Source organism: Furipterus horrens, unplaced genomic scaffold (genome assembly GCF_987537825.1).
Source record: "Furipterus horrens unplaced genomic scaffold, mFurHor1.1.pri manual_scaffold_11, whole genome shotgun sequence".
Classification (NCBI taxonomy): Eukaryota; Metazoa; Chordata; class Mammalia; order Chiroptera; family Furipteridae; genus Furipterus; species Furipterus horrens.
In genome coordinates this window covers 81308665-81325584 of record NW_028327181.1, presented here as the reverse complement: position 1 = coordinate 81325584, position 16920 = coordinate 81308665, and the positions used below count along the sequence as shown (strand labels likewise).

Here is a 16920-nt window from a genome sequence, read left to right as displayed (position 1 = left end):
CTGTGACTGCAGGGGGCAGTGGGGTTGAGGGAAGCAGGACTTGGTGAGTGCTTTGCACAGAGGAGGCCTGGAAGAGACCTTGGTGTAGGCTTTGGCTGCCCAGGTTATGCTCATGTAGAGGACCCTTCCACCGATTTAGTGAAGACCCAGAATGGGCGGGGGGTGGGGGGTGTCAGCGGGTGATATCTGATAGTATTAGGGCCAGAGTGAAAGATGGTGAAACCTCTCCCCAAGGGTGCACTTAAGTGATGGCAGAGGAGGGAGGGTTGCTTCACTACCAGGCTTTGGCCTAATGGAAGTGTCTGCAACTTTGGGCCAAAGCTGAATGGCTCAGGATGATGGAAGGAAAACGGCTCTGGCGGGGCTTGCCTCCTCCATCTTACCCCCACCACCCAGGAATTGAGCAAGTTCTTCAAGATTATCATGTTGAAGGGGTACCTAGTGTCTTGGTCTTGTTTTGAGTGGACTTAATACTCAGGACACTTCATACAAAAGTCACCCACTCCTGAACTCTTCTGACCCACCTGTTCCCTCAGGGAACACACTGATTCTTAATAGTCTGGCATCAAGTTGGTTATGGGCCCCAGCACTGGCTCTCCCACATTCTGCTGACCTCAGGACAGGACCCTGTCCCAGCCCCCACAGACAAGCATCCCTTAGTCCTCTGGTTTTTATTTGCCTGATTCCCTCAGAGCCCCTACACTGGGGGCTGAGAAAGAAGTGACTCTGGGGGATGAAGACAGGGACAGATAGGAGAGGTGGGGGAGTTGAAGGTGCTGATTTCTGGTCCATAAGTTCCTGAGGAGGGTGAGGGAGATAGTAAAGGAGAGTCCCAGGAGAAAGGCTAGCCAGACATCAGTCACCAGAATGGAAAAAGCTTCCCCAAGGGCTCCCTGTGGCCTTGGCAACCCCACCTTTCTGCCCAATCTGTGTTCCTCGGGCAGGAAGCTAAAACCAGAAGCAGAAGGTTTCTTCCCCAAGAGACCTCTGGCTGGGTGGGCAGCGTTCTCTGGACGAATGGCCTGGATTGGGGGGCTCTGAGGAATGGCAGCAGTATCTGTGCCCCTGGCAGGTGGGGCTGGCACAACCCACACCATTCAGCTGGGGCTCAGTGCTGGGCTGCCCTCAGGACTGTCGCTCACCAGGCATTCGTTGGATTTGAAGCTCGCCAGGGACTTGCAGCTGGGGATGGAGGCCAGGGAGCCGCAGAGGCCCAGCATGGAGGGCGTGGGGTCCTTCCCTGGGGAGAGAGGGGGTTTGAGGCCAGGCCAACCAGTCTGTGTGTGGGGGGAGTTGGGGGCTCAGGCTGGAAAGCAGTAGCCCCTCAGGTCTCACCCCCACAGGAGACTTTCCTCATTTCTGCAGCACTTGCATTTTAATTAACCTTGATGAGCACCTTCCTGAGCCATGCAGAGCTGGGAACACTATTGTAATCGTCATTTTATGTCTCTGTCTCCCCCTGAGGTTCATCCTTCCTCTTTGTCCGTTTATTAAACACAACAGTGAGCACTTGTTCTGTTCCAAGCACTGGGGATACAGAGAAGGGACGAGACACAGTCCTTGCCCTCAAGGAGCTCACAGTCTGGTGAGGAGACAGACACACGGACAATCACAAACAGTGTGGCAGGGTTACATGTCCATAGCCTGCCTTGTCTTTAAGATCTAGGGTCATTCAGTACAGTAGATTTTAGAAAAAAGACCTGATGTCCAGGCACCAGGAAAACTAGGGTGGGAAACCAAGGTGAAGCCACAGGAAGGGCAACACAAAATGCATGCGTTGAAGTCCTGGACATTCGCTTGAAGGGAGCCACTAATTTGGCTCTGAGCTTCCTGGCAGCCAAAGAAAAGGGGGAAACAAGGGTCAGGCAAGCGGTTCACAGAATGCATGAGCTATGAGCAAAGAACTCCCTGGGAATTTGAACCCCTTAAGGATGTCATGATACACAAAGCCATTAAGCCCTCACTACATGCCAACACTGGTGATAGCTTTAATCAACCTCCATTTTACAGATGAAAAGGGCCCAGCAAGGTGAGTAACAAAGCTCCCCAGCCAGAGAAGGTACAGCTGGGGTTTGCACCGGGGTCTGCCTGACACCCAAACCAAGCTCCTACTTGCTGTGCTAACCTCACTAAAAGGCCTGAGTGCAATGTCCAGGACCTGACTACAAGCCCCAAGTCCTGGCCCGAGCCCTTCCTGCAGGGATGCTGGGTGCTGGATTGGGGGGCTCACCGATGGGACCCCAGGGCTCCTCATCCTGCTTTCCCTCTCCCAGGCGCTGGGAGTCTGAGCTCAGACTGGCTTCAGCTGACAGTGGCTCGGTGCTCATGAAACTGTGTCTGTGGCAGAGCAGAGAACTGGTGTATGGCAGAGGCCTACCACCCCCGATGCCCCTCTTCCCCAGGAGGGACCGTTGCTCAGGCCCAAGCCAAGCCTGGCTATGCTTACCTCCGGTAGAATTTGGGGTTGCTGACACCCTCGGCCCCATTGAGCGTTCCTAGTGACGGCCATTGGTTGACCAGGGGTGTGGTGAGCTCCTTGGAACCCTGGGCCAGGGGAGCGTGGTCACCAGGGATCAGACCTGTCCTGGGATGGGGAGTGGAGGGTCAGGCTGGCTGGAAGAGGGAGCAGAAGAAGGGAAGGGGAGCTCAGCGAGGGGTGAGGGAGGGGTTAGGACTGAAACCTGGGTAGCAAAAATGGGGAGAGAATGTTGAGCATCAGTGGGGCAGATTCTGGGAGTCAGAAAGGTGACAGATCAGTGCACTCACATTGGGGGCTAGAGGGAGTCAGTGGAGAATAGTGCGGGAACCCTGAGATGTAATGGGGGTGCTTGGGGAGTCATGCTGGGAGGTCATAGTGTGATGGAAGTTTTAGTGGGGAAATACCAGGGAATCGGTAGGCGTCAGGGCAGGGGTCACCCTGGGTGATGACAGTCAAGTAGGTGTATGTTGCAGATTAGAGGGAATAATTCAATCACGTTGAAGATCTCCGAGTAACAGAGGTCCTTGTGAATAATGTTGGGGTCCCTGGAGTAATGTTGGGTGGTCATCCTAGCTGATGTCGGATAATTGAGCATAAATTGGGGAGTGGGTTTTTGGAGGGATCCCAGAATGTTAGTTGAGGATAATGTTATAGAAGGTCGCTGGTGAGATCTCAGGGTAGAGGTGATGGGGGTCAGTGGTTTGTTTCTGGTGGTTGGTTGAGTTGGATGCGGGTATCAGGGAAGGTGAGGTTAGAGTCAGTGGGGGCGATGCGGTTGGGGTGGCCGGGGCCAGGGCGGCGGAGGTGCTCACAGCTGCTCCTGCAGCTCCAGGATCACGCATTCCAGCTCCCGCTTCTCGCGCTGGTTCTGCGCTGCCGCCTCCTCCAGTTGCAGCTGTAGCCGCCGGTTCTCCGCCTCCAGGTCCTTCAGCTGCGACTCGCGCAGACGCACCAGCTCCTCCAGGTAGCCCTGCGGAGCAGGCGCTCAGTCCAGGCGGGGGGGGGGGGGGGGGGGGGGGCAGCCGCCCGGCCCGCCCCCTCTGCCTCCCAGCTGTCTGTCACCCGTGCGGTGCAGCATGCACCTTCTGAGCGTAGACGATGCGGAACTTCTGTTCCATCTTGTGCCACTTGCTGTACCAACTGTCCTCGTCGGTGACGAGCGGCAAGTACGGGTGCTCGGGCGAGTTGTCCTCGCTGGTGCTGCTCTCTGCGCTATGCCGCTCCTCCTCGTCAGTCAGGTAGTCATAGCTTGCGGGAGGGAGCAGTGGGCACCGGCCAACTCGCCCGCCGTCCCACGCTGCCCCCCTTGGGCTGTGGGCCGCGGCGCCTGCCCAGCCAGTTCCCTGCCGCCACCCCGCTTCTCCGAGTGGGGATTTGCGGCACCCACCGCAGCAATCGGGCTTCTCACCTCTGGGTGAACTTTAGGTAGGGTGTGTAATCGATGACCACCGGGGTCTTCCCGTCCAGCACTTCACCCTTTAGGCAGAAGCTGGGGGCAGAGAACCCATAGCGTTGGGGTGGGTATGAGGAGATGGGGATGTGGATATTCGCGGGGGGACATCCCACCACCGCCACTGCCACTGCCACCCAGTTCCTACCTGAAGTCTATGGCGCTCAGTCCTATGAGCATCCCAGTGAGGACCGTGGCTTCCTCCCTCAGCATGATGGCTCCTGAGTCATAGAATCGTCTGTGGGGAGAGGGGGGGGACTGATGGTGCAGCATCCTCCCAGGGATCCCCCATCCCTCAGGACCTCTCTTGTTGGCTTACTACAGATCTTCCCTAGAGGAAAGAGATATCTGCTTCCTGCACATCCCTTGGGTGTGGGTCTTGTTTCTCCCTCAGACTGGGGCCCACTGGGAATAGCACCTGTGTCTCCCACCTATTAGAATGTTTCCACGGAGAATAGACTCTCCTCAATCCTCTGCACTACCCTTTTGCCTCCCCCGAGTACTGGGTCACCCAGCTCCTTAAAATCAGGAAACACGTTATTCCCCACTGGCCCATCTTGCCTGTGACCCTGCCTCCCAGCAGAGTGCAGGGAATGAAGGTCTGTGCCCTGGGACTCTGTAGTCCATGGGTAGCAAGCACACGTTGCTACCATTGTTCGGGGAGCAGACAGGGCTGTGTGTTGTAGGTAATGGAACAAGGCCAACAAGTAAAATAATACATAGTCAAGACTTGTCCAGGTGTGTGTCTAAATGTAGAGCTGTGAATGAGACTGGTACTGGGAAGTGTTGGAGGATAATGAATTTGGCTTGGAAGAGGTGATGGTGGTATGAAGGGTGTGTTTCAGGACTGCAGTCTGGACTGACCTGTGGACAGTCTGGAAGAGAGGAAAACTAGTAGTGCATGCTGGGAATTGTAGTCCAGATAAGAAAGATTGCTGTAGGAATTTAAGGATCAAGTATGTTTAGGCAATGAACATGTACTGGGAGCTGTGGTCTGAACTGACTGAGAGGGTCTGACCTGGTGGTCCGGGTGTCCCGCAGAGCTGTGGTGATGTATTCTGACATGCGCTTCTCCATCAGTGCCACCCGGATCCATGCCCGACCCTGGAAAGCACACTCACCTTTACTTGCAGCCCTGAAAGGGACCCATGTGCACACCATTGTGTTTGGACCTCCTGTGGCTCTTCTCCCCAGTACTCATGGTAGGAATAAGGACCAAAGAGCAGGCGGTTCCCCTGTATCCAGAGCAGGGAGCCCTAGCCCATTGCAGGGCACTCACCTTGGCTCGGGCTGTGCTGATGTTCTCCATGTTCTCGATGCTGCTCACACAGTTGTTGGGCACTTTGCTGCAGGCCAGCCGGATATAGTCCCAGAAGCCCCGCTGCCCATCTGAGCTGAACCAGCTCACTGGACCTGCTGGGGCACAGGCTGAGCCAGGGCAGGGAGGGAGCTCAGCAAGACAAGGGAGTTTGGAGAAGTTCCATGTAATAGGGCACATACATGCCTAAGTATAAGCAGCCACACACATACATACATAGTGCCTACCCCAAACATATATGCACACACATGCATGTATACAAAGGGCATGCCAGCATATAACTGTATGTCCAGAAGACCCCTTCCCCTCTTCCCAGCTCTGTGCATGAGCTTCGGCACATGATCCAGAAATGGGACCAGGGTCAGTGATGGGCTTCAGGGAGCCACAGAGTAGGTTAGAGTGAGATGGCTGGGAGCTAAAGACTCGGCGTTGGGAAGACTGGGCAATAAGGGACAGGAACAGGGGCCCACCTTTGAAGCGGTGGCTGAGGATCTGTTCCAAGATGGCTGCAAAATTCACGAACTCCTCGGAGGAGTCGTCGATGGGCTCCGCTGTATACTTCTCCAGCAGTGTTTTCACGGAGAACCTGGGTGCGGATAGGCAGAGGGGCAGGGGGGTATCAGGTGAGAGGACAGAGTGGTGGTGGCAGGGGAAGGGCATCAGGCAAAGAAAGAGACAAAGGGCAGAGAAGTGGTCATGAAGAGCATGGATGGTAGTGCGGTGGCAGAGAGAAAGAGGGTGGGAGATGAGAGAATATAGTGACCACAGAGGCGCTGTGACATGGGAGTGCTAGGGTGGCAGGTGGGAGACTGGCAAAGTGGGTGACAGATAGTGTGACAGCCAGAAAAAGGAAGCTTTAGGAACAAAGTGTGGGAGGGGATGAAACAATAGGTAGAAAGTCCAGGCACCTAGAGCCCCTACTCCTTGCCCACCCTCTGAGTTGCATTCTCTGCATGTGTGGGTTGGGAGTTGGCAAGAGTTAGAAGCTGGTTTGTACCCATGCCCAGAGCTGTCTTCTGCTCTTGCTTGGAGCAACCTTCAGTCCCTTCTGGGGTGGAGGGTCACCAGTGCCAGGGCCTGAGTTGGCATCAAGCACATGGGATGTGGGCATGCCTGCATGGTGGCCAGGTGGGCTCAGCATACCAGGGGCCCCCTTTTTCCCTTTCCCTTCCCAGCTTGGCCGCCTACATACCAGCTGCCCAGAACCAGGCAGTGCAGAGCGCAGAGCGCAGAGCTGGGCTGGGGGAGGTGCAGGGTGTGGGTCTGACAGACACACTGGGTGGGAGGGAGCATTGGCAGCAGATCTGTGGAAGGGGCCTTGAGGATCCTGACACCTGGCTTCTCAGAGAGGAAGGGAGAAGGCTCCCAACATCCCATTATTGCCCTATTGTGGGTGGCAGAGCAGATGCAGAGGTTGCTTGGAACTGCCTTTATCTTTTTCCCTCTAAGCTTATCAAGCCCTGTAATGTGCCAAGCACTATACTTTGCATGTATTATCTCATCCATCCTTACAACAGCCCTGGAAGGTAGTTCCTCTTATTATCACCATCGTCCTTGTTTCTCAGATAAGGGGTTGACTGATTTGTTCAGTCACATCATGCAGCTTGTGAGCATCCAAGTAGGTATGTCTGATTCCAAAGCCCTTGCTCTCTGCTACATCTTGTGGCCTCCTGGTGGCTGTTAAATTCCCAAGGGCTTGAGCAGCCCCTGCCCCCTCTGGCCTCCTGGCTCTCAGGTCAATGGTACAGGTGAGTCCCAGGGCCTCCCTCCCTTCCCTGTGGGCTTAGAGTTGGTCTGGACTGAGATCAGAACCAGGTCAGTGTTGGGATTGCACTAGGGGGAGGCAGCCTGGTGGACTCAGTCCTCTTTCCTTGTGATACCCATGTGGCTTTGGACAAGTCATTTAATCTCTCAGAGGCCCTCTGTGTGAGGTACAAACAGGAATAATAGTACCTGCCTCATTAAATTTTGGTTTAGATCCCTGAGTGTGTACAGACCAGGGGTGATGAGGAGCTAGGCCATTAATGGGAAGATTGGGACATTATCTGGGCTTCATTATGCTGCTCCCCACCCCAACTCTGATGATTTCTTCTGGTCATCTGGGTCAGACCACAGTGGGAGCCTGGGGCTGGTTTCAGCATGGCAGCAATCTGCTGCCTGTCCTCAGGGGTGCTGCGGAGCTGGTCATTGCTCCGGGGAGCCCCATGGTGTGCTCCCTGTTAGGAGGTGCAGTGACTGCTGCAGGTTACCATGGAGACAGGGAGGCTATGGCCCAGGGGAGCCTTCAGCCTGCTAAAGGGAACTGTTCTGGGAGCTGGAGGCGAACCATGTGACAGTGATGAGGCAGCTGAGGCCTGAGGGGTTTTTGAGTCTTTGCAATGCCCCTAATACCCCCAAAAACCTATCTCTCATGCTGCAACTCTAAGTTTACTTTCAATCGACCAGAATATCTATCTCTGCAGCCTAGGCCAAGGGGAGCTCCCCGCTTCCCGACATATTCAAGAGGCCCAGCTGTCCTGGCAATCAAGAGAAAGAAGAGGTGCCTAGGAGGTCAAGAGGGAGGAGAGGGACAGGAAGGGTGTCATCCGAACAAGGTTATTGTTGTGTGCCAGGCACTGGGCTAGGCTCCTACATGGATTATGTCATTACCATTCCTTGGCCTGGCTGTTACATCTGTAATGAGGATGATGAGACACCCAAGGCCCAGAGTGAGTAGAAAATTTCACCAAGTTTGCACAGCTAATAACTGATGAAGTAAGAGCTTGAACCTAGGACCATCTGGCCCCAAAGGCAGAAGTCTTTGTTTTACATCACACTGGCAGGGTTTGGGGTGTGAGGGAGGAGGCAGAGGCCAGCACTTTGCACTCATTCCTTCTCTAACATTTCAGGCATTTTTACAGAGGTCTGGTGTGCACAGCTCTGTGCTAGGCAGATATAGTGGCGTGAGATAGGCACAGTGTGGCTGAGTGTGTGCCCAGGAACCTGGAAGGAGCCATAAGACACAGGAGCCAGGGCATCAGGTGGGCACTGATTCCTGTGTGCAGGCAGGTGGGGCTGGCAAGGGAAGACAACTGAGATGTTGAGATGTGCACTGGGAGCTCCCTGCCCTCAGAGGTGGTGTGGGAGGGGGGCAGGGAGACTACAGGTGGAGAAAGCAGCTGGCATGGGGATCCTAGAGGGAGAGATGAGCATAGGTAGGGGCAGCAGTAGAGAGTCTGAGCAAATGACCATTCCTGGCTTCAGGGCAGAGAAGGGAGGGTGAGTCTCTGCAGGGCTGAAGTGGGAAGGTTTACTTCATGGGCCCCGAGAAAGTGGGGGAATCTTCCCAACAGTGCAACAGCCCCACCCTCAGGGACCAATGAGCCTGCCCTCCCAATCTCCTCCCCTTGAAGCAAGGAGACCCACGTTTCTTTGGCCAGGCCCTCAGTCCTTCTCATGGCAGGGGCAGTGCCCCTCACCCTTCACTCGATGAATTCAGGGTCTTTACCCAGATACCCAGTTGACTGTCCCAGAGAAAGAGGGCACCATTCCTGCTTCAGGGTTTGAGCATTGGAAAATCTTCCAGAAAAGGCCCACTCCAGAGAGGCTAGGCTGTTGAGGAGGGGTGAGGGTATGCTTGGGGCATGATCATGTCCTGACCCCATCAGTTCTCCTAGGCCCACTGCCTCCCTGCCCCCAGCAAGGGAGCCAACTATCACCACCCCTCCCCGCCACGCACAATGTCACTTCCTGGTTCTCACAGGAAGCTGCAGTACCAATTAAACACCCCTCACCCTCTAGGCCCTAGGCTGGCCATAGGCCTGGCTTGGCCTAGAAGGGTAGAGACCAGATCTTCAAAACCCCTCTTCGGTCTGGGCCTGTGGACGTCCTCCTTTTAACCCTGTGCCGCCTCCCTTTTCTCCGCGGCTGCTGTGCACCCTCCCACCCGCACGCACACTAGGTTTTCAAAGCACAACCCCGCGCCTCTCCCCGAGCACCCCTTCCTCACCCGCCAGCGGAGCCCACCTGCACACGGTAATCAGGTTCCTACGCTCCACGGCCACGTTGCGGGAAGACGCTTTCTTGGAGGACAGCCCCAGAGCCATGATGGTCTGGACAAAGCTCGCTTCCATCCAGATGTGCAGCCACACTGCTGCCGCTGCCAGCTGCCCCTTGCCCCGCCTGGTGCCCTGCCCTCCCCCCCCCCAACCGGATCACGGCTGGGCCCTCTGCCTGTCGGGGCCCCTCAACCCCTCTACGGCCATCACCCCTGCCACTGCGCCGGTTGCCCGGCCCCTTGGCTACCTCCCCAGGAGGTAATTCCGGAGCAAAACAAGGCCGGGGAGGGAGCTCTCCGAGGTGCTGAGCCGGGCTGTCACCCCCTCCCCTAGTCACCCGCAGCACCCCTCAGCCAGTGACGTCAGGGCTCTGGGGCCCCGCCCCCAGAAGGCCGGGGACCAATCCGCAGAGGATTCAGGATTTGCATGGGAGGGAAGAGGACCAAAGCCCCAGGGAGGGCGGAAGGGGGTCCCTACAAGAGGCGGGGATTGGAAGGAGTAAGAGGGAGCCTCTGGCCTGTCCTCTACCTCCACACTCAGAGCCCGGGACCCCTCGCCTTGCGTCTCTGAGCTCCGACACTTCTACTCTTCTGTTTCTGACCTGTGATCAGTGGTGTCTAGCTCCAATTTCTCCCCGCAGCTGCCTGGGGAATGGAGGTCCTCACCTCCTGTACCCTCATCCCAACACAACCCCCACGTTCAATATTAGCACTCCTAGCAAGACCAGAGCCAGGTCTGTGTCCAGAGAGGGCAGTTGGTCCTCCACTGCTGACTCAGGAGGCCAAGGAGCAGTCAGAGCCTGCGTATCTGTCTGGATCCAGGATCGAGCTGGCTGCGTCAGCCAGAGGAGTTGACAGACCGCTCCTAGGGTGGGGGATGGGAATCCAGAATCAGCCGTAGGAGTCGAGCGCCTGGAGCCTCTCAGGACAGTGAGTGGAGAGTAGACTGACAGCTCAGGGCCTGGGCTCTACGGAAGTTCCCAGCAATAGAAGTGGCGCCCACTGAAGTGTCAAGGCAACTAGAGGGGGTGCAGCCACAGCACTGCTTCTCCTCGGAATCTTACACCCTCACTCCACTCTAGGGGAATCTGGCTTTTGGTTAACCTCTCTGCTGGCAACATTGCTGCGTGGTGCCATCAACCATCTCTGCAAAGCTGAGGAAGTTCCTGCAAAAGTAGTTGCATCTTTCACAGGAAGGTGGGGGAAATGGAGGTACAGTTTGGTTTCCCTGCTGCCCTTTGCCTCCCAGTTGCTCTATCATATTCCTGCTCCCATTTGCTCATTTACCCAATTCAACCTGTTCCCTTTCACCTACTGAAATCAATAGCTTCCACAGAAAGCCTTTCTGTGTTGATTAAAGGGGTTCCACTCAACTTCTCTGGCTGGGCTCAGGAATGCCCATCCCAGGGCTGAGCTCATGTCTCTTCACCAACTCTGCCTAACTACTGGATTTACTCTACTCTGCTAATGAATGGTCAACATCTTGACGTTGATTCAGATGTGCACTCACACCTGAATATGACCAGCAGGCAGTGGCCCTCTGTTAGCACAGACAGAGGAGGAGGAGCTGAAAGACCTACAGAGAATTTCCCAACTGTTGTCTGGCTCCCTGGATGCTGGGGAGAAGGTCCTGATTCCTGGCTCTTATCTCATGTTCACTCAGCCTCAGCCTCAATTCTAGACTTCTGGGACCTCAGGCTTGCTTTTTTTTTCTGTCCCTCTTCTGCGTTTTCTCTCTTGACTCATCTCTAGAAGCCCTTCCTAGCATCCTCCTGCCTCCAGACTCATAGCCAGTGGTGATCAGAATGTTTTTATTTTTCAATTGCAAGATTTATCTTATGAACAAAAGAGCACAGAAAACACTACTATGCAGTTTAAAGAATATTGACAAAGCAAACATTTGTATCATCACCTCAAAGATCAAGAAAAGAACATTATCAACACCCAGGGCCCCCCATTTGTTTCTCCCAGATCTCATCTTAATTCATCCCCCAACAGATAACCACTATCCTGGATTTTATGATAATTATTTTCTTGACTTTCATTATAGTTTTATTATCTGCATGACCATCAATAAAAATATAGTTTAGCCTTGGCTGCTGTGGCTCAGTTGGTTGGAGTATTGTCCCAAAACTGAAAGGCTGTGGGTTCAATTCCCTGACAGGACATATACCCAGTTTGCAGATTCAGTCCTGTTCCCCCGGACATGGACAATCTGAGGTCTCCCAGCACATGCAGGAGGCAACCAATCGATGCTTCTGTCTAGCATTGATATTTCTTTCTCTCTCTTCCTCTCTCTCTAAAAGCAATGGAAAAAATGTCCTTGGGTGAGGAATATATATATATAGTGTCTGTCTTAGAAAAGTCCAGCCATTGTTAATATGATGAGAATGGTTTGTGCAACATCTATGTAACCTGGAAGCCAAGGAGAGTGGACTGGAATGCACATGGGTGAACAATGATAACTTCAATGTACTTACTAGGTAGTGGGGGTGGTAGACACCATTGAGAGAGCACGTGTACTGTGTGGCCATTGCACTCAAAACAACTGAGTGAGTAGAACTACGAATCTGCATCAAATTTACATTAAGCTTGAACATTCCTCCAAGGAAACTAGTCAGATTAATCAGAAGGCTGCAGCTATGGGCCACTGGTGATTAGCAGCTTAACCACCCAGGTGACTCAGCCCAGATTTAGTGCCCTGCAGCTTCTGGCTTTTCCCAAAACTTAAATCACATTTGAAAGGGAAGAGATTTCAGACCATCGATGAGATTCAGAAAAAATACTCTGGGGTAGCTGATGGCAATTGGGAGAACTGTGTGAGGTCCCAAGGTGTCTACACTGAAGATACAAGATACAACGTTTCTTGTATCTTCTTCAATAAATGTCTATTTCTCATATTACATGGCTGAATACCTTCTGGACAGACCTCATACCATATATATATATGGTATAATATTGCCAGTATTTAAATTTTGTAGAAATGAAGTTGACCTGTATGAATTCAGTTGTGATTTGCTTCTTTCAGTATTGTTTTGGGAAGATTCATTTTTCTTGTATAATATTCCAATGTAGTATTGTAACAGAACCCCTGGACTGCTCCAATTGAAACAGAACCCACGGGCTGTTTAGTTAGGGGCCCGATTGCCCGCCGCCAGAATTATAACTCTGAATACCAGAGTTTGGTGAAAAGAAAAAGAATTGTTTATTTACACATAGTCCTGCCTCCCCCTCCCAGACCTGGTCAGTCTTAGGAAAGTCAGAGACACCGTTTCCCTACTTCCTAGGCACAGTTCAGCTTTACCAGTAGCTGCCAATCACTCAGTTCTGATTGGGGAGGTCCTTTCTGTGCTGTGGTGCCCTCCAGCTCTCAATGCAGGACCACCTTGATTCTCAGGCTCCTTGCAAACTGCCTTCTTCCTGCAAACCGCATGGATCGCCTCTCCTTCTCAGAGCTGCATGGCGAGAGCTTCTTCTTTAAGCAGCCTGGAGACCCTTCTCCAGGCCACATGGAGGGAGCACACCAGAGCCAGGGTCAGAGAGAGAACGAGCCCCAGAGCCAGAGAGCTAGAGAGAGCCAGCCACAGAGCCCCAGCTAAACTGTCCGCAGCTGCTTCTCTTCCTGACTGCCTCCTCTGACCCAGTGGGTGTTGCAAGCAGTTCTGACCATTCACAGAACCCTACGTAGGCTCTGTCTGGTTCTTCCCTACCAGCCCACAGTCCAAGATCCCTCCCATCTTCCTGAGCCTTGGAAGTAAAGCGGATCTTTGCAACATTGTTTCCAGTCACTAGCTTCAGGCATGCAAGGGCATCCTGAAAGCTGCTTCCTTTTCCCTATCTCTCAGCAGCAAACTCTGGGGTTTGTTTTTGGACTCCCGTTTCTGTAACAGTATGTCAATACCGTAAGCTATCTATTCTACCATTGAGGGTAAATTTGTATATCAGATAGGGCCTAATCAGAAAAACAAACTACATTATGTATTTCAAATAGAGGGGATTTAATCCAGCAGACTGGTTACACAGGAATTGGAAAACTAAAAGAGCAGAAAGTAAAAGAACACTGAGACAACCAGAAACTAATAACTAAAGGAAGCAGAAAGAACTGAGGAAACACAAGGGAACGGGTAGGATTATTACACTTTAGGAGCCCAGATGGGGCCCGGCAGAGCTGGGACTCAAAGGCAGGCAGAGCCACAGGGGCAGCTCCTCACTCCTCAGAAGAGCCATCTACAAAGCTGGCTCTTGTAATGCAGAAAGAAGCCAATTTCCAATGATTGAGTGACTCTGAATAAAACAAAACAAAAATGAGGAGGTAGTCTCTTATTTTTTTCCTCCCATCTCCCTCTAGTGCCTCCTATTAGTAGAACCTAACAGAAAGCCAGTTAATGATGGAATCTAGGAAACAAGTTTGAAGAGTCCCAGCCCCACCCAACAAAGAGAGCAGAAACAGGAAGAGGAAAGGCAAGAAGTAAGTAACTGATACAGTCAACCTCTTTTTTCTGCTCAGTGTTTACACACACCTTTCTGTACATATTTGAACAGTAACAATTTCATGATTTTACCGAACCAGATGCAATGGTCTGTACAAAGATGCTCGAACCAGATGCAATGGTCTGTACAAAGATGCTCGGGTGCTCTCCCTCTAAGGTGGAGAGGCAGTTTCTCCAGTAACAGTATCCACCTCTGGGTGATGCTAATATGATACTTTTAGTTCAACCACACTTCCTCTAGAGGATTCTGTAACCTAAAGACTAACTTATACAGTTCACTACCAACAGCAATTCTTATATAAAATAATAGGGGAAAGAAAGGAGGGGGAAATTAATATATAGAGTACACAATACAAAACAAAGAAAATACCCATAACTTCTGCAATCCTTATTTCTGTAATTTGTCAGAAGTTGATATTTACAACTTTCTTCTTCATTACTCATTTTATTTTCAATTTTCCCTAAAACAGCACTTTATTTTGTTTGTTTTTAACCAGGTCAAGTTAACCAAACCTTCATTCTTGAATAATCTAAATCTTCAGAATTGAGTTGCTACCATTTTTCTTGAACTTTCACTGTTGGATATGGAAGAAGGAAGATGTGCATTAGAGAATCCTGTGGGGTCCAGACATAGCCTCCCTGCCTTCATTGTGTAGCTGTGTACCAGTTTGTGTACCAGTTTCCCCTTGGTATTTGGGATCCTCTACCCCAGAAGGTAACCTCCTTCTTTGCTGTGAGTCCAGATAATAGTCTTAATTTAGTGGAACCATTGCTGTATCTAGAGAGAGGTCTTCTTCCTTGGTGCAGTAGGATTATATATTTAAAGACCCAGCCATGGCCAGGTAGCTCAGTTGGTTGGAGAATTGTCCCAATGCACCAAGGTTGTGGGTTTGATCCCTGGTCATGTCTCTGTCTCTCTCTCTCTCTCTCTTCCTCTCTCTCTCTCTCTAAAATCAAAAAATTTTTAAAAATTAAGAATGGTTTTAAAAGATAATAATAAAGAAAATAAAGACCCATCAAGTCAGGGCCCTGATAAAGAAGCAGTAGGACCCTGGCATCTAGTATGGGATCCAGGAAACATACCTAGGTTTCATCTGGATCCCTGGTCGGTGCACGTACTTTAACAAAAATTTCCAAGAGAAAATGAGCAAAATGCTTTGAACAGGAAGTTCATAGCAGAGAAAACCCAAATGACCAATAAGCATGTGAAAAATGCTAATTTCATTAACAAACATAGAAATGACAACTAAAATGCAATGTGTAACAGCAATATTCAAAGGCAAGGAGGGAGGAAATGGAAGCGTACTTTTGTAAGATTCTGATTCTTTTTTCTTCACCAAATGAATAACCATATACTAAATGTCAGGGACTGTATTGATTTGTTCTAGGAAAACTGCCACATCATCTGGCACAGCAGCCAAAGTGAGGCTTTCACTTGCTTACGTCCACTGCTATCTGGTTCTTGCCAAGGGTCAGACTGATGAGTGAAATGGAGATAAAACAGAGACCATCACTACTGTGTCCTTTGTGGGTGTCTATAATCACTATCATTCCACCTGGGATAGGGTATGCCTTCTGATTTACCATCTTGGCAAGAGTAGGGGACAGTTTCCATTTCTCCATTCCTACTCTAATGGCTCTTTTATTTAAAAAAATTTTTATCCTCACCTGAGGATATATTCAGTGATTTGAGAGAGAGAGAGAGAGAGAGAGAGCTATCGGTTTTCTCCCGTACACACCCCACCTGGGGATTGAACCCACAATCTAGGTATGTGCCCTGACCAGGACAACCACTCCAACCAATGAGCAACCTGACCAGGGCTAATGGCTCTTATTTTAACCAATGTGACAGTTCTGCTAGCTGTTAAGTACTATACATCTATTCCAGTTATGAATTCAGGGACCAGGGAAATAACCACCAAGTAAGTGTGTGGGCCTATTACACCCACTGTGGGATGGACTTGGGCAAGTCTCCTTTTATCACCTGGAATAATTTGTGAATGTTTGGAAGTATTTGTTCCTTGAATATGTGATGGAATTTAAGGAAGAAGCTATCTGGTTATGGAACTTGTGGGAATATCTTTACTGATTCAATTTCCTTTATAGTTGTAGACAAGTCAGGTATTCTATTTATTTTTCATTCCCATGTTTTTATTTTGATTTTGTCAGTTGGTTCCTCCCTTTTGAAAAAATCAACATTATGAAAGTACAATTTACATATAATAAATATATCCATGCTAATTGTACAAGTCAATGAGTTTTGACAAATGTATCAATCCTCAATCAAAACAGGGAATATTTCCCTCGCCAAAAAAGTTCCTTTGTACCTCTTCCCAGTCAATCCCCAGCCCAACCTCTGACCCCAGGTGACCATGTATCTACTTTCTGTCATTGTAGACTAGTCTTTTAAAGAATTTCACCTAAATGGAATTGTATAGGCTGCACTATTTTGTGTCTGGCTTCTTTTACTCAGCATAACATCTTGGAAATTCATTCTTGTTGTTACAAAGTATTGTTAATTCATTACTTATTATTGCTGTATGGATGTATCACATTTTATTTTTATTTGTACAATCACTTATCGCTACATTGTTTGTTACATTCTGTTTACTATTATGGCTACAGCTGCTATAAATGTTATTATATAAACTTTTGTGTAATCAAGAATTTTCATTTCTTGTGGGTAAATACCTAGAAGTAGAATTGCTGTTAATACCTAGAAGTGGAATATGAGAAATATGTGTTTAACTTTATAAGAAACTTTCAAATTTCCAAAGTAGTTGTACGATTTTATATTCCCTCCATTAATGTATAAGAGGTCCATCCCTGACTGGTGTGGCTCAGTGGATTGAGTGCTGGCCTGCAAATCAAAGGCTCAAGAGTTTGAATCCCAATCAGGGCATATGCCTGGGTTGCAGGCCAGGGCCCCAGCTGATGTTTCTCTCTCTTTCTTTCTTTCTTTTTTTCTTTTTTCTTTCTTTCTTTTTTTCTTTTTTCTTTCTTTCTTCCTTCCTTCCTTCCTTCCTTCCTTCCTTCCTTCCTTCCCCCCTCTCTAAAAGTAAATAAATAGCACCTTTAAAAAAAAGAGATCCAGTTGCTTCTCATACTTGCCAACCTTCAGTATTTTTATTCTTTTTAGTTTTAGCC

General features: G+C 50.4%; 1 protein-coding gene across 5 annotated transcripts; it reads right to left on the bottom strand.

Annotated features, from left to right (window-relative positions):
- Positions 1-656: 656 nt before the first annotated feature.
- Positions 657-9431, bottom strand: RUNDC3A (RUN domain containing 3A). 5 transcript variants are annotated; one of them, XM_090292736.1, is made up of 11 exons: positions 9253-9431; positions 5718-5833; positions 5209-5345; positions 4948-5033; positions 4078-4167; positions 3888-3968; positions 3562-3727; positions 3292-3449; positions 2447-2584; positions 2231-2337; positions 657-1240 (listed from the first exon to the last, which is right to left on the bottom strand). In XM_090292736.1, exons 1-11 carry the CDS (start codon positions 9357-9359, stop codon positions 1098-1100), a joined length of 1329 nt encoding a protein of 442 aa, XP_090148862.1. In that variant the 5' UTR covers positions 9360-9431; the 3' UTR covers positions 657-1097. The 5 variants fall into 5 exon arrangements, with proteins under 5 accessions (XP_090148862.1, XP_090148864.1, XP_090148867.1 ...); XM_090292738.1 differs by having other exon boundaries at positions 5209-5342; XM_090292741.1 differs by having other exon boundaries at positions 5209-5357; positions 9253-9376.
- Between the last annotated feature and the right edge of the window lie 7489 nt (positions 9432-16920).